The 27,197-nt window shown below is 40.8% G+C and overlaps 1 protein-coding gene across 2 annotated transcripts in view; it reads right to left on the reverse strand.

Annotated features, from left to right (window-relative positions):
* Window positions 1-27,197, reverse strand: part of ADAMTSL1 (ADAMTS like 1) — a 385,347-nt gene that overhangs the window by 97,884 nt on the left and 260,266 nt on the right. For both annotated transcript variants that reach the window (XM_041004529.1, XM_041004530.1), the window contains 3 exons: window positions 22,861-23,040; window positions 17,820-17,973; window positions 15,876-17,004 (listed from right to left, as the gene is read on the reverse strand). In XM_041004529.1, coding sequence (XP_040860463.1) covers window positions 15,876-17,004; window positions 17,820-17,973; window positions 22,861-23,040 — 1,463 coding nt within the window. The remainder of the gene's footprint in view (window positions 1-15,875; window positions 17,005-17,819; window positions 17,974-22,860; window positions 23,041-27,197) is intronic.

Here is a 27,197-nt window from a genome sequence, read left to right on the forward strand (position 1 = left end):
GCGGCTTCTTTCAAGCCCCCTAGTGCTGGTCTTTTATTCCTTTGTAATGCTTTCTGCTTCTCCAGTTTCCAATGGCTCAAATTGTTCACCCAACCTCATCCAGGGGAAGTAGGCAATTATACAAGAGGGTTCTTTCAGAAGTTGGATGATGCACAGTAAGCTCAGAACTCATTAGTCTTGGTGATAAAATTAAGAAGAGGAGTCAGATCTGTTTCACCAACATTCTCCCACCTGATAATTCCTTTCCTTCTCCACTGTTTCTTTTGCTAAGTCTGTCCAAACTCTGCAGCATTTGCAGTTCATCACCACCTTTAGTTAAGTCTCAACTGTTCTGAGGTAGGTGATTGGTCTGGCAATGAACCAGATCTCCTAAGCTTGTTTTTGGCCTTATGCCAACTGCATGGTTTATTTTTTACCCTTAACAAATGACAGAAAGTAGAAGTAAGGCTTACATCAATCAATCTGATTATACATGAACAGTTCTGATAAAATTGTAAAAGGAAAGAGAACAGGTGAAATAGAATGAAGCTTTCAATGCCTTAGCCTTGATTTAGCATCATTTGAGTTCATCGCCACTGTTACCAGGACAGGCAAGCTGTTGTACTAAACAAGAGCTGAGGCTTCATGAACAGCAACGAATGACAGACTGGGATAGAACTCAGCCACTCATTCATGTGCCCAACACATAGATGTGCTTTCTCAAATAATTGCATGTGAATTTACTTCAAAGAATGTAATAGGAAAAAAGATAATGATATTATTTATTTTGAGTAAACCCTAGAGCGTACTAGCTAGCTAGTATCAAAAGAAATCTTACCAGATGCAACAGAAAGCATTATCATCGCTAAGCCTCTTCAGCTGTTCAAGCTGTTTTAGATTTTAAAACAACGAAAATTCTACTGTATGATCTAATTCTTTATGATATCCCAGGGATATTTATGGCTCCAAGACAATTTCTAAATAATAAAGAAACCTGGCCTAACAATATTTTAATGGGATCACTCTGGAGAAATGACTTTCTGATAAATTATTCAATTTTCCCACACTGAAAATGTAGGGCTTAAAATGTACTCAATTTCAAAATTCATTCGGGTAGCTGTCTTCATAAAGCTGGCAATGACCGTTTTCCTTACAAAAAGGTGTGTTGAAGACTCTACAGAAGGAAACAAGACAGTTCTTTGCAACTTTACTGTGATTTTTACATCATGGCCATTGGTAACTTCCATGATTTGCTTATAGTTCTGTTTTATCAACTTCCAAAATGCTTTTGAAGTATGCTTTCCTAGTCAGCAAGTGGACTGTTGAACTAAGGTAGATAAGAAATTTCTAGGCCAGCCTGTTATATTTCAATGGCCTCTCCTTGGCAATGCAGGGCAGCCCAGAGAGTGAATAAAATGTGAAGAAGGCGGCAGATGAGGAAACCTAAAGAAGCAAGGGCGAGGAGCACATGATATGGGGATGCAGACAGTATAAACCTTTCCTTTTTTCAAAACTATGTCTGAACCACCAATTCCCCCTCTCCCCCCCGAGGGAGTTAGCTTTTGTACCTATATCAGTTCCTCCAGACTCTGGCACTACTGAGTAAGCTATAATATTTCCTGCCCAAGTCTGAAGCCACCAAGGTAATTCCTATGAAGCTGAAAAGGGTGGTAAGCCATCATCACACTGGCACAAACGCACAAGGATTTGAACTAAGGTGGATGGAGCTAATGAGAGTTAGCGTTTGCGTATATTTACTTCTGTAAACTTAATATAAAGAAATCATTGTGCTTAACCGAAGACGGTCTTAAAGACAAAATCAAAATGGGACAAAGTCTGAATCTGTCATTAACTACACATATTTACAAATTATCTACATTCATAACTAGCTAAAGGACACATAATTATCTGTAGAGTCAGGGTTTCAAACAAGTGTTCTTGTTCTTGGGTTAGTACTTATTTTTCATTCCATAATGCCTTTGGGGACTACCACAACACGCAACTGTTCAGTTACACTTTTTTCCTATTATTAGACTTTGCACAAATATATCATAGGTACAGTTGACCACTTTGGATATTCTACCCCTTTACTTAGAAATCTATCAAGGTCTAAATGCTTTTAAGGCTAAGAGAGGATGCGATGCCTATTGTTACCTCAATTATGTTATTATAAAATGGGTACATGGGGTTTGCACACTGCCACTAGGGGGCACAGCAGTTCTGGAGAGGCTGCCATGCCAGGTTCTCTAGGAAGCATGAAGAGGCAGAAGCCTTACTGTAAAGTGAGAGGTTTGCTTCAGTCTCTCTAGCCTGGCAACCAGGGAGAAAGATTCCTGGAAAAAAAAATGCTTTCTTTGTATTTAGGCGTCCACTCTATTCATTTAACTTAATTTGTTAGTAGTTGATTTCTGTCAGTTTGTATTTAGGTTTCAAATTTGAGAGGACTGTTTTAGAATATGCAGGCACAGAAACATAGTGCTGCTTTCCAAGCAAAACCAAAAATATTTCTCTGGGTTGTTTTGGAATTTAAAAAATGAGAAGATGAGGGGACACTGAATGGGCATAATTAAGACTTACATAGCAAGTAGTACTGTGGTCATATTAGGTACATTAGTGCTCTCTGCTTTCCTTCCATTCCCACATCCCATTTCCCTTTTGGTTTATGTGCTAAAACTTCTTGCTGATTACTTTCACCATACATTTAGCCAGAAAGTAGAGAAGTAGTTTTGGTTTTTGGAAGCCTTTATAGATTCTCTGTGATTGGTGTCTTCTTAAGCATTCTACCAGGATTAAGGAAGGACCGGTGGAGAAAATACAAAAACTGTTTTCATTATATACTTATAAATCCCTGCAATGTGTGCAAGATATGGACTAAATGCTCATGGGCCAGTCCTTGAATGAACAACATTCCTGAGTTTTCTCCCCAACATCTGTAATGCAGGAGACAAAAGCACTCTTGAGAGGCAGCTCTGGGGTAAGTGGAAAGGTCCCTGACTTTCTGCAAGTGAGGAGGCATTATAATGTTTTGTGGATCCTTGGCCTGAGGATGAACATCACTGTCTTATGTTATCCTCCCTCCCCAAATGAATTGCACGGCCATCAGTGAGAAATTCCTGCGGGGAGAACACTTCCCAAGTTGGAGTCAAGAAGCGTGGCTTCTAGTCGGGCTGTGGGGTAACGATGGTCAAGCCACTCAACTATGTGAGCTCCCACATACCTTCCAGAAACTCAGGGTAAAACAACTTCAGCAAGTTCTCATGGAGATTAAATAAGAGTTTACAGGTCCTTTCTATCTATTTTCTATGTAAAAAAAAATCTCACACATCAGATATAAATAAACTAGTGGACTTTTTAATGCTATAAGTAGAGTGAACCAAGTAGTCCCTTTGGGATATCCAGTTGTCACAGGGGATTTATTATGGATAGAAATGTCTATCTGTTCCACTGCCATGATAGTGTACCATCTCCGGAATCTCATTCACCCTAACATGCAGGAATGGCTCAGTCCTCAGCAGAGGATTGCAAGCTGGAAATCAAGTGCATCCTTCATCTTTAGTAACTTCCTCATCTTTTCAAGCTTAGTTGTCAGAAGTCCCAAAACAAATTTATTACTCAAAGTAAAATGACCTGTCTTACTCTTCTTGACAAAAGTTCAGGACTGAAAACTATTTCTTTATCCTCCTGTCTACCCTTTAGAATTTCTCCAATTCCCAAAGGATGAATTCAAGTTCTATTCTGTGGGGTTATCACAGTCTACAAGAATCTTCCCCTCTCCTGAACTTCCAAGTTCTATTCTCAATAATAACAGAAAGTCTTTTCATAACCTATAGCATCTCATTTCCTCAGTTTGATTGTAAATTATTACCATAAGGGTAGCACTTTTACTTCTTGTATGTTTTTCTATTCAGTATTATGCATGGTGTTGGCATGCAGAATAAATAATTAACCATACTTCCACCTACTTTGAAAGCAGTGGGGCTAGAGTGATCCTGTCTACAACATGGCATGGAAGAGACTCAGAGCACAGATTCCAGAACCACACTGACTTGGTTTTAATCCCTGCCCTACAACCTAGTCCCTTTTGTAGTCTTAGGCAAGTAATTTCTCAGTGACTAAGACTCTTCATTTATAATGTGGCAATTGAACAACATCCCTGGGTCTGTTTTGAGGCTTCCATATGAGCTAATGTATGTAAAGTTTAAAGAGAAGTGCCTGGTAAATTTTCAAAAACATATACCTTTTACACCAGTGCCATTACAATCTGATCTTTATGCCTGAGTCCACATATAATGGATGTGTGAAGAGCTGTTCAGACAATAGTAAATAACTGCGAAATGTAGAGATTTCAAGAGAAAACATAAGCCATGATTATGGAGTAGGAATAGACATTTGCTATATGGGAGACTAGGGATTAGAAAAGACGAGCAGAGAATGGAGGGCACAGTGGGTTGGCAATGGACTTAATTCTATTCTTGATTCAAGAATCTCGGAATAGGACAGTGAATTATTTTCATAACTGCTTTAATACTATTAACCAAATACTGAAATTTTAGAATACTAAAAAAAAGCCAGAAACTGCATTTTCTGAGAAGTATATAAATAAAAGCAAAAGAGTTGGACAAGAGTGAACTGAGGAGCAAGTAAGCAGAGTTAAAGCAGGCTGTCCAAAGAATATTAGCTTAAAAGGTCTGTGGCAAGTGGAATGAAAAGGTAAGTTTATTTTGGTATAAAATGTTTTTGAAATCCATGCATACCAGAGGTCTTCAAAAAGTTAGTGAAAAATGAGTATTAAGAAACAACTATGCATAGTACTTCAACATTTGAATTTCCTTAAGTATCCCTATCCTTCGAAAGAGAAATAGGTCCCTTCCTTATGCTGAAAGGGAGATTTCTTTTTCCTGCTAAGGGAGTCCCTTGATTGGGGTAACAAATCTACGGCAAAGGAGGAGTGAGAACCAACATTAATTAGCAAGGAGTACATGCTTCATGTCATTTTACTTTCACTACCATATTGCTGGAAATTATTTTATACATATTAGGAGGCAAAGCTCAGAGAGGTTAAACCATTTGCTCATTTAATGCAAGGTGGTATGAGGTGTGAGGTATGACCTATGGCCTTTTAAATAATTAACTGCACTTAGGCATCAACTGGGACCTTGCTGGAAGGCCTGTGGTTTGGTTTTGTGTTTCGGTGGTGAGGGGTTAATTTCTTCCTAAGTCTGTAGTTACTCAGGGAAATGGACACTTAGTAAAGTCTGGTTTTTAAACCATTTTGAAACAGGAGGAATGGAGAGTACACTGAAAAGCTCTTCTCCATGAGCAAGATTTAATTAATTATATATATTATATTATATTATATTATATTGCTGTTTTCTGAAACAAAAAGTTACAGTAGTCCAGAGGCTTTCAGGGAAGAGCTTTATTTTGTACAGATATTTTGGGGAACAGAGTTGAGTTCATGTAGAGTTTCATATCATCGTGTGGCTAGGGAAACTTTAAAATCATGCTGTTTTAAATATAACTGCCAAGCAGAAGTTATTCAATGCTGGAAGCTTCACAACTGCTAAGATGGAAGTATAGCAAATATTTTCGGAATGAGAAAGGCCACCTGACCACACATCCTTGACCTTGGCCTCATGCTTTTTGACAAAACTGTCAGCCTTCTTCTGTAAGAAATTCATGAGCTACTGGATATGCTAGTATTCGTAGTCTATCTTCAGGTTGGGAAATTAATTTCAAATTTCAAACCTCTGCATGAAATGACCAGATTTCCTATGTACATATGACATGAGGGTATGTTACCTCCCTTGACAAATAAAGCGGCATTGTAACACTGCCACACCAGTACTGTCCATGGCTAGCATCACACGACCAAGAAAGAGCAGAGTGGCTGGGACAGAGATGGGACATGGTACAATTCCTAAAATGTTTACTATTTATTGCTTACAGCCTTACAGGAAAAGTTGGCTGACTTCTGACCTCAATTTCTACTTCTGCTTTGTCTTCGTGACTTCCTTAGTTATGAAAAAAAATTAACCATTTTTCCTGAAGTGTTTCATTTGCTAGGATCACTTTTCTAGAATGATCTAACTGCTAGGGGGATCACTGGAGACATTCATGTCCCTTAGAGTGTATATAGTGCCCGATTAACCTCATTTGCACTGCCTGTCGTCCTGACCGTCCAGGACCCGATGCTTTTTGTCTGGTTCAAGATGTGACCCTTGTACTTTCTTCCAATACTTTTGCTAAAGGAGGATGGTTCCCTTTTCTTTGGCTTGCTACTCTTTCACTTTTCAAGTGCGAAAAACATTTGTCATCTCCATTTCTTCTAGTTCGCTAAAGGAAGCAAGCCAAACCAAATTAAAAGTCGTTTATTTTTCCTTCCCTATCTTTTCTGCCTCCAGCTTTTATATTATCTGCAAACTTAGGAGCTGAATTTCATGCACTTATGACTTTTACATATAGTATTATTCAAAACTGTGGTTCTGTAATTGACCCTGAAGGAATTTCCCATTTGATTCTCTCTTACATTCCAAGAAGTTTCCAAGTGTGGAGATTCTGTGCTGCCCAAGCTTTAACCTTCTAAGTTTTCCTTAATTCATAACCTATTCAACAGCACTTTGGATCACTGTCTGAAACTTTGTGGGCCGTATAAACATTTGGACATCAGAAATATCTTCCCCTTAGCAGATCACAATTGACAGCAAGAAATGTTCATTGAAGACAAGCATCATTTCTTGATGTTCACATATAGGCTAAATCTTCTCTAACTTGCTTCCTAGGTACCTTTTTTTATCCCAGCTTTTTGAAAACATGCTTAGATTTTCCTCAAAATAAGAGTGAGGCTTCTTATATTCTGAAGATGGCATGATTCAGAATTGTCTAAATGGTAATGATCATGGATACTAACAAAGGACTATGCTGTGTGGAAGGTTCTTTGCAGACATTTTGTTCTGTTCTTTATACTATTATTATTCCGAAGAGCAGACTAAAACTTAGTGTCTACTCTTATTAATATTATTTTAATGCATAAGAAAACCAAGGCTCAGGATTTTTTAAAGTGGACTCACAATATTAAGCGATAGAACTTGTATTTTTGCTTAAGTAGCTGTGATTGTAATCTTATTGTCTTCTATTGTGGGATATTCTCTGTTAACTGATATACAAATTACTTCCCTAAATGAAGGAAGTAGGGAAGAATATGTAAGGTACATGCCAAGATCCAAAACAGAAGGAAAGCAGGAATAGGTTTAAGGATTATTCAACAGAAACTCTATGGCATCAATCCTTTCCCTGGGATTCCGTGTGGGCGAACAACACTCTAAAGAAATATTTTTTAAGAAGGTGGAGTGTCAACTTCCAGGTTACTCTTAGTATTCACCTGTCTTCCTTCGGAAAAATCCCACAACCTTGAAGAAAGCTGTTTTAAATGCTGTTGACGTGCATCTCTGAGCTCACTTTCTCCAATGTTGTTGGAGAGCATCAGGGACTTCCCCACCAACGGGATAGAATCAGCAGTGTTTTGGATCTTTCTTAGAAAAAAGGATCAAACTTTAATCAGCTGTCTCCTTATTTGGGAATTAATCTTAGGATCAACTTTGGAGACTCTGGCTTTTCTTTTGTATAAGAAGTTAAAAAAAAAAACCTGCAAAGAAGGTGTTAAGAGTTGGACTCAAATATGGGGATACTGAACATATATTTACCCAAACTACATGACGTGTGAATGGCTTATTTACCAGATTCTTCAATCTGTAGCAAATGCAAAATTGAGTGAAGTTTTGCATGAAACTCAGCTCAAACACTTGGCATTAAGAATGCATCTGGAGCAACTGAACAGGAACAGCTTAGCTTCCTCTTGCATGTGCCTACATACACGTGAAGGTTATTAACACTGTAGCTATAGAGTCAGAGACATGTAGACATAACAATTGTAATGAAAACCTGTTGTGTGCCTAACATTGTGCATACATGGCTGACTATGTATATGTAATGATGGAGCCACCAATAGGAAAAAAGGTTATCCCTAAAACATATGTGTAAAAACAAAAAGCCTCAAATTAGAAGCCAACTGGCTAGAATATTGAATGTTAATTTATCATAGGTCTAATTGACCCCCAATAAAACAATGGCAAGACAATGTGTTTGACTAAAGCCAAACATCAAGAACATGAAGTAATCCCTGGGCTCAGGCTGCCTTGGATTCAAATCTCAGCTGCATTACATACTAAATTGAGACTTTGGGTAAGTTGATTTAGCATTTCTGGGATTCAATTTCAACAACTATAAAATGGGGAAAGTAACATTAGAGGGCTATTTCAAGACAAATGAACACCTGAAGCTAAACATGAGCTCAGTAAATGGTAGTGATGATGAGTTCTCCATCAGCTTGAATGTGATGGGAGAAAGGACACCATGGAGTCTCTACTCTCTGTCCTTATTAATTCCAGAACAGTGCTTTTCACATTGTACAGTTGTGTGCTAAAGAATCTTCGGGTTTCCTGAAACTTCTTTTGTGGAGAGCAATGGGCATGGCAGAAAGGTTTACTTACAGGGGGATCACTCTGGAACTCTGCCATGTTGGAACAGTAGAGATTGGTCATCCTGATTACAGAAAGGCAGCCAGACCAGAAATTAGGAAATTTTCTAATAACCAGTGTCTATCCTTTAGTTCCCTTGCTTACTCATAAATTTGTCATTTGTTGAATGTTCATTATGTTGTTAGATTTGTGAGAAAGATCCATCCCTAGACACCTGCTGTTGAAGCTGAAAATAACGGAGATCCAGAAACAACAAACATCTGATTCTATTATACACTGGTAAGGCTGAGACAGATATAGAATAAAGGTATACAGCGTAGGGTACTGTGTGTGCCATGGAGTGGGTGGTCATCTGAGCAGCCTTGGCAGACAGGCTTCCTATAACGAAAGGAAGTACTTGGCTGGACAACATGTGCTGGGAAGCTCTAGGCAAAAAATACAAAAATTACAAGAAATTGGTTATTACTGAAAAGTCAACTCAGCTCCATGAAGTGGGAGATATTAATGGTGAAGCTACAAAATGAGCAAATATGAGATAATTAAAGGCATATATAATGCTGAGGTATTTGGACCTTAACCTCAAGTGATGATAAATCATCAAGGCATTGCTATTTAAGCAAAGGATCAGCATGAACAGCTTTCACTAAAAAGATGTTCCAGGTTAGCACACAGAATGGCTTACAGCATGAGGCAGTGAATTTTGTTTATAAAGGGACAGAGAGTAGATGTTTTAATCTTCACAGGCCACCTATACAGTGCCCAGTGTACATTCTCAGGTTTTGTTTGTTTTTAATAGCCCATTTTAAAATGCAACAGCCATTCTTCTAATAACTATTTGTGTAACCAGGTGTGAGACCATGAACAACTTAATTTAATAACTCTGTGCTCCATTTCATTGGCGCCTTTAACAACTCTTTAAAATCTGTTCCTAAGAATCTCTTAAAAGATATTAAAGCCATTAGCTAGAAGGTGCCAACGCCAGGTCTGAGGAAGGCAAATACAATTAGGAGGCTATTGCAGGAACTTAGAACACACCAAAATAGAGGTGATGAGAAGACAAAAAAAAAAAAAAAAGCACATGGATTGAACAGCAGGAACTGTCTAGATTAGAGACTAAATATTGATTTGCCCTATTTGTGAAGCATTTGGGTGGGGACATCTAGAACTTTGGTCTGGAGCTGCATCTATGGAGAGTATAAGCATAAGTGGAACACTGAAGTAATGGGAATTAGGTATGCAAATTATTTTAGAGGTGAGTAGCAGAATGGAGGTCAGAGAATAAGAACAGAGAAGTAAAAAGAAAAATCAAAGGCAATGTGTTTTTCAAAGTAGCAAAAATAATGTGCCTTAAGAAAAGGACTTTAGCCTGCTTATAACATGGCTGAGAAGTTGAATTAGATAAAAAAAAAAAAGTCTCCCCAAACATCCTTTTTCTTTTTGAATAAGAGATAAATGACTTTGAGGATTAGAGAAGAGAGGGCTTTTCTAAAAGAAGTGTATATGTATGCACCCTTCAAATATGGAGTGGGCAAAAACACAGGTCAATTCTCTAATACACTGAGCAGAAATAAAAAGTACAGCTTTAGAAATCTCTTAAAGGATTATATGCAATGAAGACAGCACTTGATTCATACAGTACTTCAGGGTAGAAGTTAGCTACTTGAAGGTTCTACCAACAATGTTTTCAATCATTAATTCACTAGTCCCTGTGAAGTAAGCCTAGAATATATTTTTTTTCTGATGGACTGTTCAGGGCAGCAATATGATAAAACACTGAGTAACAAGGCAGTCACTATAGCTAAAAGAATTTATTAATGAGAACTAAAGAAAATAAATGCAAGTTCTTTTGGTTTCAAATCAGATGGCACAGAGCACTTGGGGAAAAGAACTTTCTCACTCCCAATGGCTTTGCTGAGTAGTCCAGTTCTGTTGTTCTCAGCCTGAGTTGGGAGGTCATGTTAATCTATTTTAAACTCTAGTGAATTCAGAACTTTTCTAGAAAAATCAACCACAGATTTGGAATCTGGTAATCTCAATTCTGCTTCTGTCATGCTCTTGGTATGGTTTCTTTCAAACTCAAGGCACAGGAAACACAAAATAATAGAGTAGCTCAAAAAGTTAATGGAAAATGGGATTGAATGCTAAATTCATTTTGGTGCCAATTTTTTTTTTGTAATTTGCATCTGCCATAAACTCTTTGAATCCCCTTCCTGTGCATGGATGTCAAAGTCTCTTATAATTCATATATGACTTTTTGGCTTGCTGCGTGTTTGGGATAGGCTAGTGTTTGGAAAATGAGCCCCTCAATTCCCAAGTGTCACTTAAGTATGGAAATTTTGTCTATCTTCCTTAACATGATATCTTAGCAGTGCTGGTAACAAGTATGCCATACTGAGGCTTAAGTATTCTTTTAACCTCTCTGCCTCAGTGTGTCCTAAAGATGGCCCTGGAAAATATCTTTCCAAAACAAATAAATAAATCTTAAAAAGAAAGATGGTCCTGGGAATTTATCCTTCAGAATCACCTGTGTTGTTACCAGAGTAAAACATGGATCCCTCTTGCAGAGTGCTGGGTGGAGGAGGAGGTGGATGTAAAATCCAGTCCTTTCCTGCCCTTGAAGGCCAAGAACTCTGAGGCCATCCACTCCCCTTTGGAACTCTGACACGAGATGGCAGAAGCCCAGATTCTTCCTCATGGGATATAATGTCATCGGAACAATGGCTGGGAGCCCTGAGAGGTCCTCAGGAAACAAGAACAGTAAACTTCCTTCTGGACTTGGGAGGGGAGCTTTCTCTGTTCCTTACTTACTTCCAACCTTGGATCCCCAACCTCTCTTGCAATGACTATCAGGGTCGCTCTGATGGTGCCTCCCCCCCCCCAAAATAATTAGAATTAGATAAGATAGACAGAGATCAATAAGGAAAGCTTAGAACAAGACAAGTAACAGTCAGCTCAGACTCACACATACCTCACTAGGTAGGACACAAAAACTAGTTACTTCTCACTAAGGTATAGAAGATTTCTCTGCACACCCCTCCTAAAACTGTTCTGTGCCTCAACTGTTGACATATGCCTTGTTAGAGTTATAAGCCAGTTTAGACTATCCTGAAATTTGCCAAGTTCAGTAAAAATTATGCTTCAATACTATAAAATGCTAAATACAAAAATGAAAATAGATGTGAGACAGCTGAATAGTACCCTATAACCATAACAGCCAGTTGCATATAAACTGAAATTGAAATGTCAATGAAGTAGTCACAGGATATGGTTAAGAACTTGTATTTTCTAACACATTGGTCACTCAATACTATGTCAATTAACTCCATAATGTTGTAAAATGTTGTTGTTGTTATGTTACGGCTTTTCATTAGACAGGATGATATTCTGCTAGCTCTACTTTCAGACCAGGGGTGGTCTCCCAAGGAAACTGTTGAATTTATTTGGACAATAAGATGTTGGACTCTATACATGGTACATGCTTGCAATGAAAGAACCATGACTGGATTTGAACTCCATGGGGGGAGGGCCTTGGGAGGGGATGGGGGAATCCCAGAGCCTATGAAACTATGTCATAAAATGAAATCAAATTTAAAAAAATCCAGTCCTTTGACAAGTTCCTAGTAATTGTTATATATTGAATTTGGGAATCCTCTTTCTTCCTACTTTTTAAAAGTTTACAAGTTTAAGGACAAGTATTTGGTCAGTTGTGGTTTACTGCAAACAGGAGGCCTAAGTTAGTGTATCCTACAGCAATACCGCAGTGCTTGCTAGTTTCTGAAGAGCAGATTCCTTATCTTATTCATCATTTCTCTAATGCCCAGTAGGAGTGATGGCATTGAAAGAACTAGTGCGGTGAGTAGCTTTACCAGCCCTCAGTGTCTACTCCTGATTGTCTCCAACCAACATGCCACAAAGCAGTCTACATGAATTTACAAAAATGGACTTAGATCATGTCAAGTTCCTGACACCCTCCTGAGTACCCCATGGTACTCAGACTGAAACCTAAACTTGGGTTCTGTTACCCCCACAAACTCATCCTACAGCACCTCTACGTTTTGCATTCTACACTCCAGCCAAATTAACTTCTTTTGAGCTCCTTCAATATACCAAACTCTTTCTTCACTTCAGGGCTTTTGCATTGGTTTTCCCTTTTCCAGCAAATCTGTTCTGCCTGATGAAACATTGCCAGACACTGCTCATTAAGCAGCTCTTGGCTTACACATAATTGCTTCAGAATATCTGTCTGTAATGGTCTCCAAGTCATTCTGTTACTTACCTCTGTTTTGATTTTCTTTCCAATCCTCATCACCACCTGCTATTTTTTTTTTCTATTTGCTCTTCTGTGATTATTGTCTTGCTCCAGGCATTCATTACTTTATTCATTACGAGTGCCTTTCTGGTGCCAGTTACTATTCTCAGTACAGTGCAGAAAGTCTCTACCATTATGCAATCAAGTATGTATTGGGTGAATATAAAATTCTACAATAGTAGAGTTAGGGGACAGAGGTGATCAGGGAAGCTTTCTCTGATGCAGATCACTTGGGCAGATCTCTAAATGCACGCAAAGCTCAAGAGGAGTCAGGCTTCTTTCACATATTCCTAGTGATTCGAGCTATCTGGTAGGAATTAGGTAAATCAATACTTATGGAATGATTAAACATGGATCCCTCTCCTAGCACTTACAATAGTACATTTACTCTTTTGGCTTCTGAACTAGGAGTTTCATCTACAGGGGATAAGTCTTCTCTTCCTCTATCCCTATGATCTCACTGGGTCTGGTTTAGAGTAGCTTCAGGCACATTCACAGAATAAGGAAGAAAGTAGGAATTACGATGAATAACTGTGTCACAATACACTCAGGGACACTTTGTAGGCCATTGTTTCAAAAGGTGATATATACTTCTAAGAATCATGAGAGTTCATGTTAAATTGTGAACTGGATATATAATGATACATAGTAGTAGACAAAAAAATTTTTTTGATAAAACTAACACCATTCAAATCAAGCTTTGGAATACATAAGATCCAAAGAAATAACTGACTTTGTCTCTTTCCACTACAATCTATCTGGCTGGCTTATGATATTTGGAAGATTGTTTCATTAAGTGCAAAGTCTTATAATCCTGCTGCAGAATCCAACAGACTCTCAGAAAGGTGGACTTGGGACTTTACGCAAAAACAGGTTAACTGGACTCTAACATTGGGCATTTCAGCACTTCTCTATTTGAAATCCAGTGAGCATTTTTTGAACTGCTACCGGACATAATAATGACAAGTAATGAAATCCAACACAGAAGAGGTCACCAACAGCTCATGGCAGAGCAGTCCCAGTGGCAGCTCTGGGCTTCCTACATACTCTCAGCAGATAGACGCATTTGTTCTCAAACAAAACATAGAAGAACTGCATACAAACCTAAGCTTCAAACTCCTTACAGGACAGCTAAGTAAAATGGAAAAGTTATTGCAAAGACCAGAAACAGGTTTGTCTTATTTTCCCCAGCTGCATTCAATGAGCTCACATTGAAAGGCTTCAAGGCTAGATGTAAAAGAAAAATGTCGATGGTAGCTAAAACTGTTCAGGCTTATTAATTGCCTTCCCCTCATAATGTTACAGTTTCTGCCCTTTTCTCTCCCTCCTCAAACTAATGTGCTGGATAACGGATGGTGCAAGACTTGCCACCTGCTCTCCCTGGCCCAGCATCTTTACTGTGCATGGCACCTGCTTGCCAGATCTCTTTTGCTAACATATTGCATTTAACACTCCCCATCTTAAAGGCATTGCTGTAAGACTCAGTGCCTATCAAGGTGAAAATTATATGGCCAAACTAATGAGTCCTAAATGCTATTTTAAGAATTACTGGTGTTTCTGAAGTTACTAAGTCAAGAGATTGTTTGGTGATCAAAAAGTATCATGGATCTATTGCATACTATATCATCCATTCTGAAAGTCACAACACACATTGGAATGCATAAAGAAATTTTTAAAGGTGGAAAATATTACATACTATTCAGATGTGGGATAGTTGGAGGCATTCAGGAACAGTACTAAGTTGCTAACAAGGGTGATACTAGTCTCTCTCAATGCACTATTATGCAAACATGGCATGGACACGGTCAGTAAAAACTGAGCCAAGTTTTTGAATGTAACTAATATCTCATTAACAAAAATCCAAGTCCTATGTGTAGATATGATTTTAACATAATAAGAAAATTGTAAAAGTCTATATACCAAATTACTAGGAGTGCTAGTCTCTGGGGGAATAGAGTTGGAGAGTGGAGGAAACTTGTACTTTTTACTTTATAGGTTCAGATACTATTTGAATTTACAGTCTTTTTATTGCTTTTATAATAAAAAATCATGTGCTATATTAAAACGGAGACATAAAATATAGCAGTGAGTACATCTGTTCAGCTTTAACACAGAACTTCTCAAACTCCTGTGATCACTGAACTTTTGGCTTGGGGAACACTCAGAAGCCATCCGTGCAAAAAACTATGAGGTTACTGTGCTCAGACTTCTCTCACTCCCAAACAACATATGGATTTTAACCTCCTGTGGCCCTTGGTTGATGAGTGAAGAAGGTACAAGGGAGTTCCAAGACTGCCTAACATAGTCACTACTGAATGCCGGTTTCTGTTGTCAGGACCACTGTTACAGGAGACAATGTGTGTGGAAAGTACAGCACGGTGTGTTACTTCTATGACCACTTTTGATTTTGCATTAGGGCTGGCTGTGACCCAAGGAGACCAACAAGTGATACATGCTGTCATCTTGATAACGATCCATCAAAACAGTCATCGAGAGACTGGGATAATTCATCACAGGCCTAACTGGGAATAAAATCTTTTGGAACAGAGTCTTGTCCAGGCCAGACAGAAGACAGGCTCACCCATTGGGAGCAGGAGGTGCTGGCCGCCCTCTCTCCCCATCCCTGAGGGACCACACACATGCAGTCAGGGTCCCTGTGGTGGAGAAGCTTTTCAATGGTTTGTCTTACAAAGCAGTAACACAACAGTGCCTTGGCCCAATTGCTCCCTTGCTGCTAAAGTTCAAAGCCATCCACAGAGTATCTCATTCATCTTTTGGATCCTGTGGGGATGAAGCTAGTTAGGCAATGTTGCTTTTCCCTAACAAAGATGAGAATGTGCAGTTTAGAGCAATAAAATACTTGTTTTTGCTCTAACAGTTAACTGGTACCCCCCAAAACCTGACACTGGAGGCTTCTGCTCTAAATCCTACCCTTGAAAACGCTTTGAAGGCAGTGAGGATCGCAGGATTCGGCAGTATGCACCCACCCCTTAGGCACCACCTCGTACCCGTTCACCAACCCATTCCTAGACCAGAGTCGCACGGCTCACCTGTCACTAAACTGTATCTCTTCTCCATTCCTGGCCCAAGTGATGGTAGGCCTTGGGTTGCCTACGGCCTCACAGTGCAGCAGTACGCTCAGCGTCCCGCTGGCCAGGGCCACAGTCTGCCCGAGGTGGGTGACCACCTCGGAGGCCGAGAGCTGCTGGGCGGCCGAGATCTTCCGCAGGATAGCCGGCTTGCGCTGTGGCCGGCGAGGGCCACTGCTCGCTTCACTGGAGGACAAAGTGCGCAGGGCGCTGCTGAAGCCAGATACGTGCTTGTGCGGAGGGAGGGCCACAGGCAGAATCCTCCGCTCCGAGGGCTTAAGCAGCAAATCCTGGTGCTCCACGTGGCTGCGGATGAGCTCCTGGGCCAGCTGGGCTACCAGGTGCTTTCTGTAGAGATCGCGTAACTCCTCTGGCTGCTGGGAGAGGTTCCTGAGAAGGTCATCCAGGCGCTTCTGCTCCACCACCATGGTAAAGGGCAGGTGCGGCAGGGCCTGCTCTGCATTTAAGTCCTCCTCCGAAGATGCGTTCCTCTCGGTGGAGTCCTGCATCTCCCACGAAGCCAGGAGCTCTCCGGGCCAGCCGCCCTGCTCCAGAAGCCGCGATACAAGGTCATCGTAGCGGCTCCCCGTGTCTACAGCCAGGCCCCGCTTCTCGGCCTTGCTCCCATTAGTGGAGAAGATCCCGTTCCGGTGTTTGTGGATCTGCAGGGCCTCCTTAGGGCTGGCTTTCCTTCCCAGAATGGCTTCTTCCTCACTGCGCAGGCTCAGGGGTCGGGCCACAAGCTTGTGGTTGCCCCCAATGAGCTTAATCACAAAGTTTTCGCGGGCTGGTCCTGCGGAACAGGTGTAGATGCCGGCGTCTGAGGGCTTGAGCCGATGGATCTTCAGGTAGCCGAAGGGCGCCACGGTGACGTGTGCTGAGCTGACGAGGTGCTGGCCATCCTTTTCCCAGGTGATGAGCGGCTTGCGGAACCGGCGCGTGGGGCAGCGCAGCACCACAGTGGTCTTGGGCAGCAGGTAGGCGAAACCGCCCACCACAAAGTGCAGCCGCCTCTGCCTGCGTGTCTGGATGTAGACCTTCCTTGCCGCTGCGATGTGTGGACTGTGTTTTGGGGATGGCCGCCCAGGTCCTGGAGCCAGTGGGAAGCCAGGTAATGGGAGGAAGAAAACAGACAAGCAACAGTGAGAGGCAGCCACCAGAGAGACCGTGAAGGAAAGACTGGGTCAGAGAAAAGATACACACGCACACATGCGCTTACAAATACAGCCCAAGGTCATCATTTACTGCCTTATGCCTTGCAGGTGGAGCTCTTCCAGCTGCGGACCATCAAGCAGTCAACAATGGAAAACTGGAAAACTAATGAGGTTCACCGGGGGCAAGTACGCCTCACCCTGCTGGGCCTTTCAGTCTCTGCGAACTGAGATCAGGGTTCTAGAAGGGGTGGGAGCCCAAGGGAAAGGCAGATCCTCTCATTAAAAAGCATTTTTTTTTTTTAAACGGCATCATTAAAAAGACACAGATGATAACTAGAAGGGAGAATATCTTTCATGAAATGTTTACCTTTGGGGTCCTGCAAAACACTGGGATACCAAAGTGCACAGCTAGGAGAGCCCAGAAATGTTAGAACTTTAGGGATTACTATTAAACAGAACAAAATCTGTTCAGGGTAGTTTAAAACCCCAAAGTGGATAACATGAGACATCATTAATGGTAACGCTGCCTCTGGCTTCCAGATCTTCCTATGCCATCTGGTGATCTTTGCACTACCCCCTGCAAACTGTTTCTCTAGCAGAGAAGAGAATTCAGCCAGGCCACTTATAGTTAAGGTTCCCTTTCCGTCTCCAGCTGGGCCCTGCAGCCTGCAACCTTGTCCAGGGTTCCATAGCTCAGGCTGCTGCTCTGCGGGGTTCCATCTCCCTGTCTGCTACGCCCAGAGGTACTCACTTGCACAGGTGGCCAGCATGCAGGGCCTTATGGAAGAAGAGAAGGGCAGAGGCGGGCACAGAGTGGAATTGATAATGGTTGAGACCCCGGTTTTCAGCACCTTTCTGCAAATGGCACTGCGCGTCTGGGTGCCTTCCCCGCAGCTGGTGGAACACTGGTGGAGAAAGAGGTGGAATGCATGTAAATTCATTATTCCTTTCTGCAAAAATGAATGCTAATATTTTCATGTGAAGTACTCATTACTATGAATTTTTTGGGGGGGGAGGGATCCAGCATTATTAAAATATAATAAATATTAGAGAAATATAAACCCAAACTGCAAGGGTATACTTCTTCATATCTGCCAGGATGAGCATGAATTTAAATAAAGACAATAATAAGTGTTGGTGAGGAAGTGGGTGTATTTGAACCCTCATGTGTTGCTGGTGGGAATGTAGAAAGATGCAGCGTGGACACCTGTGTTCTACATGAGAGTGAATGTGTTTGAGTCCTGATCCGGTTCCTACTTTCAACTAATCTGCACTGTGGGATATAGCTGGTGATGGCTTCAGTATATAGGTACTGTCCACCAAAGGGGGAGACTCAGATTGAGTCCTTGGCTCGTGGTATTATCTTGAGCCGTCCCTGGTTGTTACGAACATGTTGGGAATAAACCAGTAGAAGGAAAATTTGTCTCTCTGTCATTCAGATAAAAACTGAAAAGAAAAACTGAGAAGTTACCATACAGTCTAGCAATTTCTATTCAAGTATTTACCTATTCATACACAGATTTGTATGTAAGTGTTCATACCAGCCTAAAAGTAGAAACAATTCAATATTTGTCAATAGGTGAATAAAATATCGCATAACTTAATGATAGAATATTTACCCATAAAAGGGAACATGTTTTTAATATATGCTATACCATCAGTAAACCTTAAAAACATTATGCTAAATTTTATAATATGTAAAATAAATGTTAGTGAGCCTATAGTAATTAAAGAATTTAGTAAAAAAAAAAGGTAAAAACAGGTAACAGAATGATAAAGCTAACATATATTGACTATTCACAGTACACTGGGGATTTCCTTACCTAAATCCTGAAAATGGGTGGGGTCTGGGTGAGTGCACTAAAATAAGGATAAGCATGGGAGGTGGGGAAATTTCCAGAGGAAAGGTGGGAGAATTCCATGTAGATGTCTAAGATAGACTCTGGGGCAGAACTAATCAGTTTTATGCTACAGAGAGATCAAGTTAAAGGTGTCAGGAACTTAATAGGTAGCTTGAGGCTTGACTTTGGATGCCTCTACTTCTCAGAGATTTGGAATTGGTCCACAAGGCAATGGGAAGCCATTGAAGAGGGGAGTCACTTGATGAAAGAGGTGTTTGGAGAAGGTGAATCTGGCAACGCTGCACAGAAGCACGGGAGGAGGAGATGGATGAAGGCCAGGGTGACAGGGATGGAGGCGGCAGTGGTAGTCCAGGCTTGAGATGATGGAAGCCTGAACTAGGGTCATGGCAATGTGCCACATGAACATGAAGAATCACAGCAAGAAACAACCGATTAAAGTATCTTCATGTTTTATATGCTAGCACCTTGAAATGACACTATTCTGTGCAATGTACTGATAGACACAAGAAAGATGAGGGGGATGATAATGCTCATTTTTTTTGGTTATAATTATGGGTTCCAGATTCTCCCCATTACTTATTTTATTGTAAACATGAGCACCAAGTTCTAGAATCAGGTGGGCTGGTGGTGAGAAGTCAGACAATTTAAGAAACATGGTCATTTGAAAGGTACCAAATAGAAAAATAAAGATTGTCGGTCAGAAGATTCTTGCTCTAACTTCAACTTCCACATCTCTGAAATATGGGAGCTAAAACTGAGCAAGGACTTCCAGACTATTCCAGTTATGTCAAGGAATGATCCAGTGGCTACTCAGGTGATGGGGAAACAGACCCATTGGGCATCTGGGGCCCAACCCACACTTCAGCCAAAATAGCTTTAGCTTTATCTGCTATGCATTTTTGACTCCATAACATTTTACTTGAATTAAAGGGTACTGTGACTTTAATTAAAAATTAAGAAGCATTATGTCTGTAGCTCCTTTCTAGAGCCCCTTAGCTTGAAAACTGCCTACTCTGGCTTTAATTTCTCTTTTGAGGGGAGGGCATTTCTTTCATGATAATATGTAAAATATGGAATAGAATATTGAAAAAAAAATTTTTTAAAGAAGAGATGGATGGTTTTTTGAGAAAACTTTCAGAATAGGATCTGCAAGTGATTTCATTTGAAATGTCTAAAACTTTGGCTTAATTCTGTCTCTGAGGGATTCTGTGCAGTAACCATGAGCTTGAGCTCAGATAGTCGAGGATGAAAAACACCCATAGATCATCCAGGTCTTCCTTTCTCCAGGGGGAGTCTTACAGGGGGTGTGGAATGCACATCTCAGTTCAGAGGGCCAAGGCAATGACTACAGGGATGACAGGGCCCATGTGGAGCCTTTATGAACACCCCCAGGAGCACTGCTCCATGGCACCAGCTGGAGTCTAAGTCTGGCGGGTCAGTGATGACTTGCTACCATTTCCAGCCCTTCCCAAATGTTTGGAATTTTCCATTTATCAAATCAGAGAGCTCTGTACCTAATATCACTCCTTGGATAAAGGTTAGCCACTCTCAATTCCCTGAATGCTAGCTTTCTTATGCAGCAACCCTCAGGAGGGGCTGAGGCGTACACCTGGGTGCATCCAGTCATTGTAGAGCTGCCCTTTCACTTCTCTGTCTCCTGACAGTTGGAAAGAAAATGATCATCATAATCATAATATAGGTTAGCTTTTACTAGGAACAATGTACTCACCATGTATCAGCTAAGCTTTCCATGAACACTTTTATGCCTCTAGTTCTCTGATAAACAAATTAAAGCCTATGCAGGTTAGATAATGCATTTCAGGTTACATAGATCAGTTGCAGAGTCAGGATTTGAAGTCAGGTTTGGGCTATGATTTGTTCCCTTATGGCTCTTGTCCTGGAAGCATGATCTGCAGCATGGAGTTGTTGTTGAAGTTGGTGGAATCTTTAAGAAGTAGAGCCTACTTCTCAAGAAATAGTGAGGGCCCTCACTAGAGGCCAAGCAGATGGGGTCACTGATATTGGAGTTTTCAGCTTCTAAAACTACTAACTAAGCCTCTTGGTAAAGTATCCAGCTTCAGGTATTTTTCTAGCAACGAAAAGACTCACGTGCTTTGCCAGTCTTTGAGTCTCAATTCCATATTACATATGATTATGTTAAAAAAAAAGCCTGCTTTACTTAGTGGGACTGATCAGATCCTAATTTAGTGGTATCCTTTTCTTAGTGCCCAATCATACGGTCTCTCTTTCAGACCTGTTGTTGGAAGAGAACAACTTCTGAATTTCCTACATCCAGTATGCTCCAGAGGTCACAAATACAAAAACAACACATTCTCAGCATCCCATGCATGACAGACTATTGCCTGGTGGACTTGGGAGAGCAACGCCTTTTATAGGACTCTACTGGGGGATGTCTTCGCCTACAGCCACTTGGCAAACACACCAGGGCTCCTTCCTGCACTGCTCTGGATTCTAACTTGTCATAGTTAATGCCTCAAATCAATATTTTCATGGAAAAATAGCCATAGACATGTTCACGCATCTGAACACATACATGCTTAAGTATGCACTTTTAATTTTTTATGATAAAATCAAGTTATTTCTAAAAAAAAGAACAGTGATCATCCCTCCTTTGGAGTTGAGACATTTGTGGTGAAATGTGATCAGAAGTAATCTTACTGCCAAATACAGCAACATCTGCTGAAACAAGTTGGTCCTATACATGGTAAGAATGCAAGAACCTGTGTGGAAAGAGCTAGCATCCTAATTTTCACAGGTAGCTGTCTCCCTGGGAAGCAAGTGTCTCTGTGATGTATTCCAGCCAGCAGCAGCTCTACGCCGTGAATTGTACATTATACAAAAAAGGTCATGGGGCCAGCAGGGCCAATTCAAATGTTTACATTTCAACGAGGAGAAGGTTTGGAGTCTTACTTTGACATGGAGATTTTCCACTTCAAGCCTAGTTGTTTATGTTCCTGGCTCAACCTGATCGTAAGGCAACAAATTTGAGACTTGTCTCTGGAAGATCACAGGCTCATGGGGTTAAGGGAACTAAAAGCAACTCAAAGTAGTAGAAACTAAAAGCAAAAGAGTTGAAGATGGGTATGAACTAAATAATTTTTGTTAATTTTACAGTAAGATTATTTAGAAAAATATGCGGGTACTTCAAAAAGTCTAGAAAATTGAAAGGAACAATTGATTTTGGTATAAATGTTTTTCATAATATGATTTTCCCATAAACTTTAAGAAGTCTCCCGCTCAAATATGTGGATTTTAAAATATGTTCACCAAAATACACTTATATGCTAGTGCTGTGAAGTTTTTAAAGTTCCTATGCAGAAAGCAAAATCAAGAATGGTGGATGCTGATACAAGCATTTCCCAAAATGTAGGTCAGCTGGACAAATCAAGTGCATTTGCTGGAAGTGTTGACGCTTTAGAGCCAGGAAACTAACAGTAAAGAGGCAAGATTTCCTTGGCCGCCTTTTCCTAATAAATCATATCCTTTATTGTCTAGTAACTTGGAAGAGAACTAGAAAGGCTTTGCCCTTCCTGACTAGAGACCAGAAACATGTGGCAGTAGGAGGGAGAGGGAGGTTAGGAGGAGTGGTGTGGAGATAGAGGAAGAACAACCCTGTGTTCTGAAAAGAATCCTAGGCCCAAACAGCAGGAGAAAGGAGACCTTATTTGGTTTCACAAGGAGTCCGTTTACCCATCGAAGCTTCCCATTGTTGGCTAAGGAATGGCTGCATAAGTCAAGTCCCAGTGGCCTCCTTAAAAGTTAACTACACCATATTGTATGAATGGCAAAAAATTACCATTCCTAGTGGCAAGAGGGTTGTTGTGTTCTCTTGCCTTTCCTGTACACATGATTAGGGGGCCTTCCTTTCTTACATATGCCCTTTCTTTCTTTCCTGGGGAACACACCTACCTCTGTCCACTCTGAAAGAAGCCACTCACTGGGGCAGTCATCTTTCTTGCAGGCCTGCTGGGAGGCAGGCTTGGAGGCTGAACAGAAGGTCTCGGGGAGCTCCAGGAAGCTGCCGTCAGCCATGCGCTGCTTGCAAAGGACTTCACGTTTCTGAACACCTCCACCACAGGTCCTGGAACACTAGGAAAGACAAGGTTGACTCAAGGTAGGAAAGGAGTCTGTTGGACCATCGTTTTTCATGTTAGCCTTGGCTGAGTTAAAACATGCGCAGCAATGACACAAAGCACAAACCAGAATGATTGTGTTTGCTCTCTGAATTGAATTTTTCTATTAAGATCTACATTCTCTCCACCCTTAATCCCAGGCATTTAATTACAGTATTCAGAAACTTCAAGGCCATGGCAATCATAGAAAGTTGCTCCTGAGCTATGATTTGTAGCCATTCAAGATAACTGGTTTAAAAGGTTAGTATAATAATGTGTTCAACTTATTTATGACTCAGAGCAAACAATCTTTTCTGCTTCCAGGTTGAATGGTAGGGTGCTGTTGCCATTTCTATAAATCTGGAGACATTAGCTTGCAGATGAGACTGTCCTTTGTCTAGGTGTAGGTGTCTGTTCTACTACACTGAATGGCCACTGGAGCTGGGGCTTGCTTTTCTGAAACACTGAGGATTTCTCAGGGCAGTATGAGCCAGAGCCCCTGAAATTTGGTGCACAATAGCAGCCTCATGTCAGTGGTTTTCTCAGGAACCCCAATAAAACACATTGTTTACATGTAACTTAATAGTTTTTACCCAGCTGCACATGCAGGGAGGGAGGCCTTCCTGAGGGATGAACTGATATCCAGTACATGTCTTCTCCCTCACAAGAGCAAAATATCCCTCAGTTTTTTATCTGGGCACATAATTTATCAACATAAAGACTGCAGCTGGCATTCTCCTTGGAAGGCAGACACAGTCATTTGAGTAATTTTTGGTCCAGGGGATATAAACAGAAGGATTATTGGCAATTTCCAGGCAGCATCCACAAAGAGAATGTGGTCTTTTTCCTTTTTCCTCCATGCTGGATGGACCTTAGAAGGGATACCAGGAAGTGAAGTTTCCATCTTGGATTGTACTAAGCCAGAAGACAGAAATCTGGCTTCCTGATTGTGAAGCTACCAGGCCTGGATTGCCTGTGATGGGATAATTTTCTTTCTCTTATGAAAACCATGGCCGTTTTGTTTGTTTGTTTGTTTTTTGCAAAAGTAAATTTTGGGTTCAGGGAAGTAGCCTAGCAACTAAAGTTGCATGTGCCAGGATCTCATATGGGCACTGATTCTAATGCCGGTGGCCCTGCTTCCCATCCAGCTCTTGCTTGTGGCCTGGGAAAGCAGTCAAGGATGGCCCAGGGCATTGGGACCATGCATTCGGGAGACCTGGAGGAAGCTGGGGACCCCTGGCTTCGGATGAGCACAGCTCCGGCCACTGCAGCCACTTGGAGAATGAATCAGTGCAGGGAAGATCTTCCTCTCTGACTCTTCTCTGTATATCTGACTTTCCAATAAAAATAAATAAATATTAAAAAAATACTTTTAGGCAGCTATCAACCTAGCTTATAAATCAATCTATAACTGCTTCTGCTGGGGATATTTTATTGTGAAAGACCTAGGAATTCTCCATTCAGGAATAGTCTCTTGTCTTTAACTTGCTGCCCTTGGGTTTGTTGAGACATTGAGAGGCTTAAAGGCTTAGAGGTAGTGCTAAAGGGTTTGCCTCTGCTGCAGTGGTACTCCACAGAGGTCTCTGGTGGGTTATACTCAGGAAGCTGTACCCAGAATTGCAATGGGGATTTTAATGAAGCTATAGCCGTGGTAGCTGACAGGATCCCTGGGTATAGTCAAGACCACAGTTGTGGTCCAGCCTTACCCTCTTGCCCACTGGTGTCAACACAGGATGCATGGGAAAGCTACTAATGCCTTCATTCTACTTCAGATCTATCAAGTCAGATATTCAAGGTGGTGAGTCCCAAGTATTTTTTTTTCCAAAGAATTTCGAGGTAATTCTATTACATGACTGCTAAATCTCTCTCCCAACTACTAGGAATAAAGTAAGTGTGAAAAGTGAAATCTGACACCCAGGGTGACCTCCGGATTATAGGTTGTCTGGATCCCACCAGAGCAAATACGCTATTTGTGTATGTCTATGAATGACTTCGTGGTCCCAGAGCTGCTAGATGATGAAATTAGACAAGTTATCAATAGGTCCAGTGCAGTAGCTTAGTGGCTAAGGTCCTCACCTTCATCCACCAGGATCCCATATGGGCACTGGTTTGTGACCTGATTGCTCTACTTCCCTTCCAGCTCCCTGGCCTGGGAAATTAGGGGAGGACAGCCCAAAGCCTTGGGACCCCGCACCAACATTGGAGACCTGAAAGAGGCTCCAGGTTCCTGGCTCTTGGCTTTGGATCGGCTCAGCTCTGTTAGTTGCAGCCACTTGGGGATTGAACCAATGGATGGGAGATGTTTGTGTTTCTGTCTCTCCATTTCTCTGTAAATCTGACTTTTGATTAAAATAAATAAATTATAAGAAAAGTTAACAATTTTGCTGAATTAGGCATTTTAATCCTAGAACCTTTCAAATGATCCAAATCCGTGGTGAAAACCTTGTCTGCACTTAAAATTAAAAAAATTGAAAATAACCATATTGAGTCATGGGAAGAAAAGTAAGAGTGGGTGAAGAGAAAGAAAGCAGGTAAGCAAGAAAGAGAGAGCTCTCTTGTCTGCTCTTCACTCCCCAAATTCCCACAAAAGTTGTGCTGGTGCAGTGAAAGCTTCCAGGAGCTAGAAACTCATCAATCCAGGTCTCCTATGTAGATGACAGGGATTCAATCTTTTGAGCCATCATCTATTGCCAGTCAGAATGCATATTAACAGGAACCTGGAATCAGGAATTAAACTGGGACTCATTCACTGTTTCATTTCCCAAATGGTCATAATGGCTGGGGCTGGTATAAGCTAAAGACAGAATCTAGAATTCTTGTTTTCTGTGTGAGTGGCAGGGCCCAGGTACAGGACCATCTTTGATGCTTTCATAGATTCTAGGGTAGTGAGTTGGATTGGAAGTGGAGCCTCTGAGACAAGAACTGGTGCCCATATGGAATAAGTGTGGCATATGTCAGCTTAACCTGATGTACCAGAATGCCAGTACCATACCTCATTTATTCTAAAATAGTGCTCACCTCTTTAGGAAATTATTTCCCATTAGACTATTAGCACTATGATGGAAGGAATTTTTCATGTACTGTGTGCCATTTTACGTGTTTATATTATTAACTTTCTCCTGTATGGTATTGTAGTAGCTTTATAGTGGACCTCAGGATTGAGTAAGTCTATCTACAGTTTACTTTCTTCTATGCCTTATTGTTTAAAAACTAATTTGCTACGTGCTTATTTCCTGCTACAATTGGTCAAAGTATGAGCAAAATATGGTTGCATTTTAGAATGGATTCTGGAGTACATGCTAAGAGAAATGAAGGTTGGTTTATAAAACTATTATATCCTGAACCTCAAAATTATATCAAACTACTTTTCTCATAGTTCTTAGAGAATAACTCACAAAGTTTCCCCATGGGTTCCATGAGTCCATGAGACATTAACAGTATGCTCTCCAAGTTTGTCACCGGGTGCCTGGCATTTTAGATACTTCAACAGTGATGTTGGATTTTAGGAATACAGATCTTATTAATACTGGGTGGTTCAAATCTTTTTTCTTCATATTTTATGAGGCACATTGACTACTTTTCAATATTAAGAAATGTCCTCAAAATAAGTAAGTAGCTGAATAACAATAGTTTTCATGTTCAAGGTGTTCAGTTACAGTTTCTTAGTGAATTTGGTAATGAGGAAAAATGTAGGCTCATTTTCTTACTCAAACTGAGAAAGCAGATGATGAAAACTATTTGCTTTATTTCTATGGTAGAGACATAAGAAAACTGCCCTGGGCAGTATCTACTCAAGAGAACATATCCAAGTGATCATTTTGTTGATGGGACTTTATGTAAGGGACATATCGTCAACTAAGTCCCTCAAAGCTAAGAAAAGTTTGCAACAATATGATGACAAAATAGATGCAAGGAAAAGTTAGAAACCCATTGTGTTATTTGTTATTTTTTGAACCTGTCATTGATACTGTCTCAACCCAGAGGTTTCGAAGAATGGAACTTGCATTATTTTTAACATATTGTTTACCCAATACTATGTCAATTAATTCCATAATGTTGTATATTGATACTGAGGCCTTGTTGGGGCTTTTAACTGACCGGATCTTTACTCTGTTAGACCTATCTTCAGACCAT

The sequence above is a fragment of the Ochotona curzoniae genome, unplaced genomic scaffold (assembly GCF_017591425.1).
Source record: "Ochotona curzoniae isolate NIBS_2020 unplaced genomic scaffold, NIBS_Ocur_1.0 scaffold_3208, whole genome shotgun sequence".
In the NCBI taxonomy this organism is placed as follows: Eukaryota; Metazoa; Chordata; class Mammalia; order Lagomorpha; family Ochotonidae; genus Ochotona; species Ochotona curzoniae.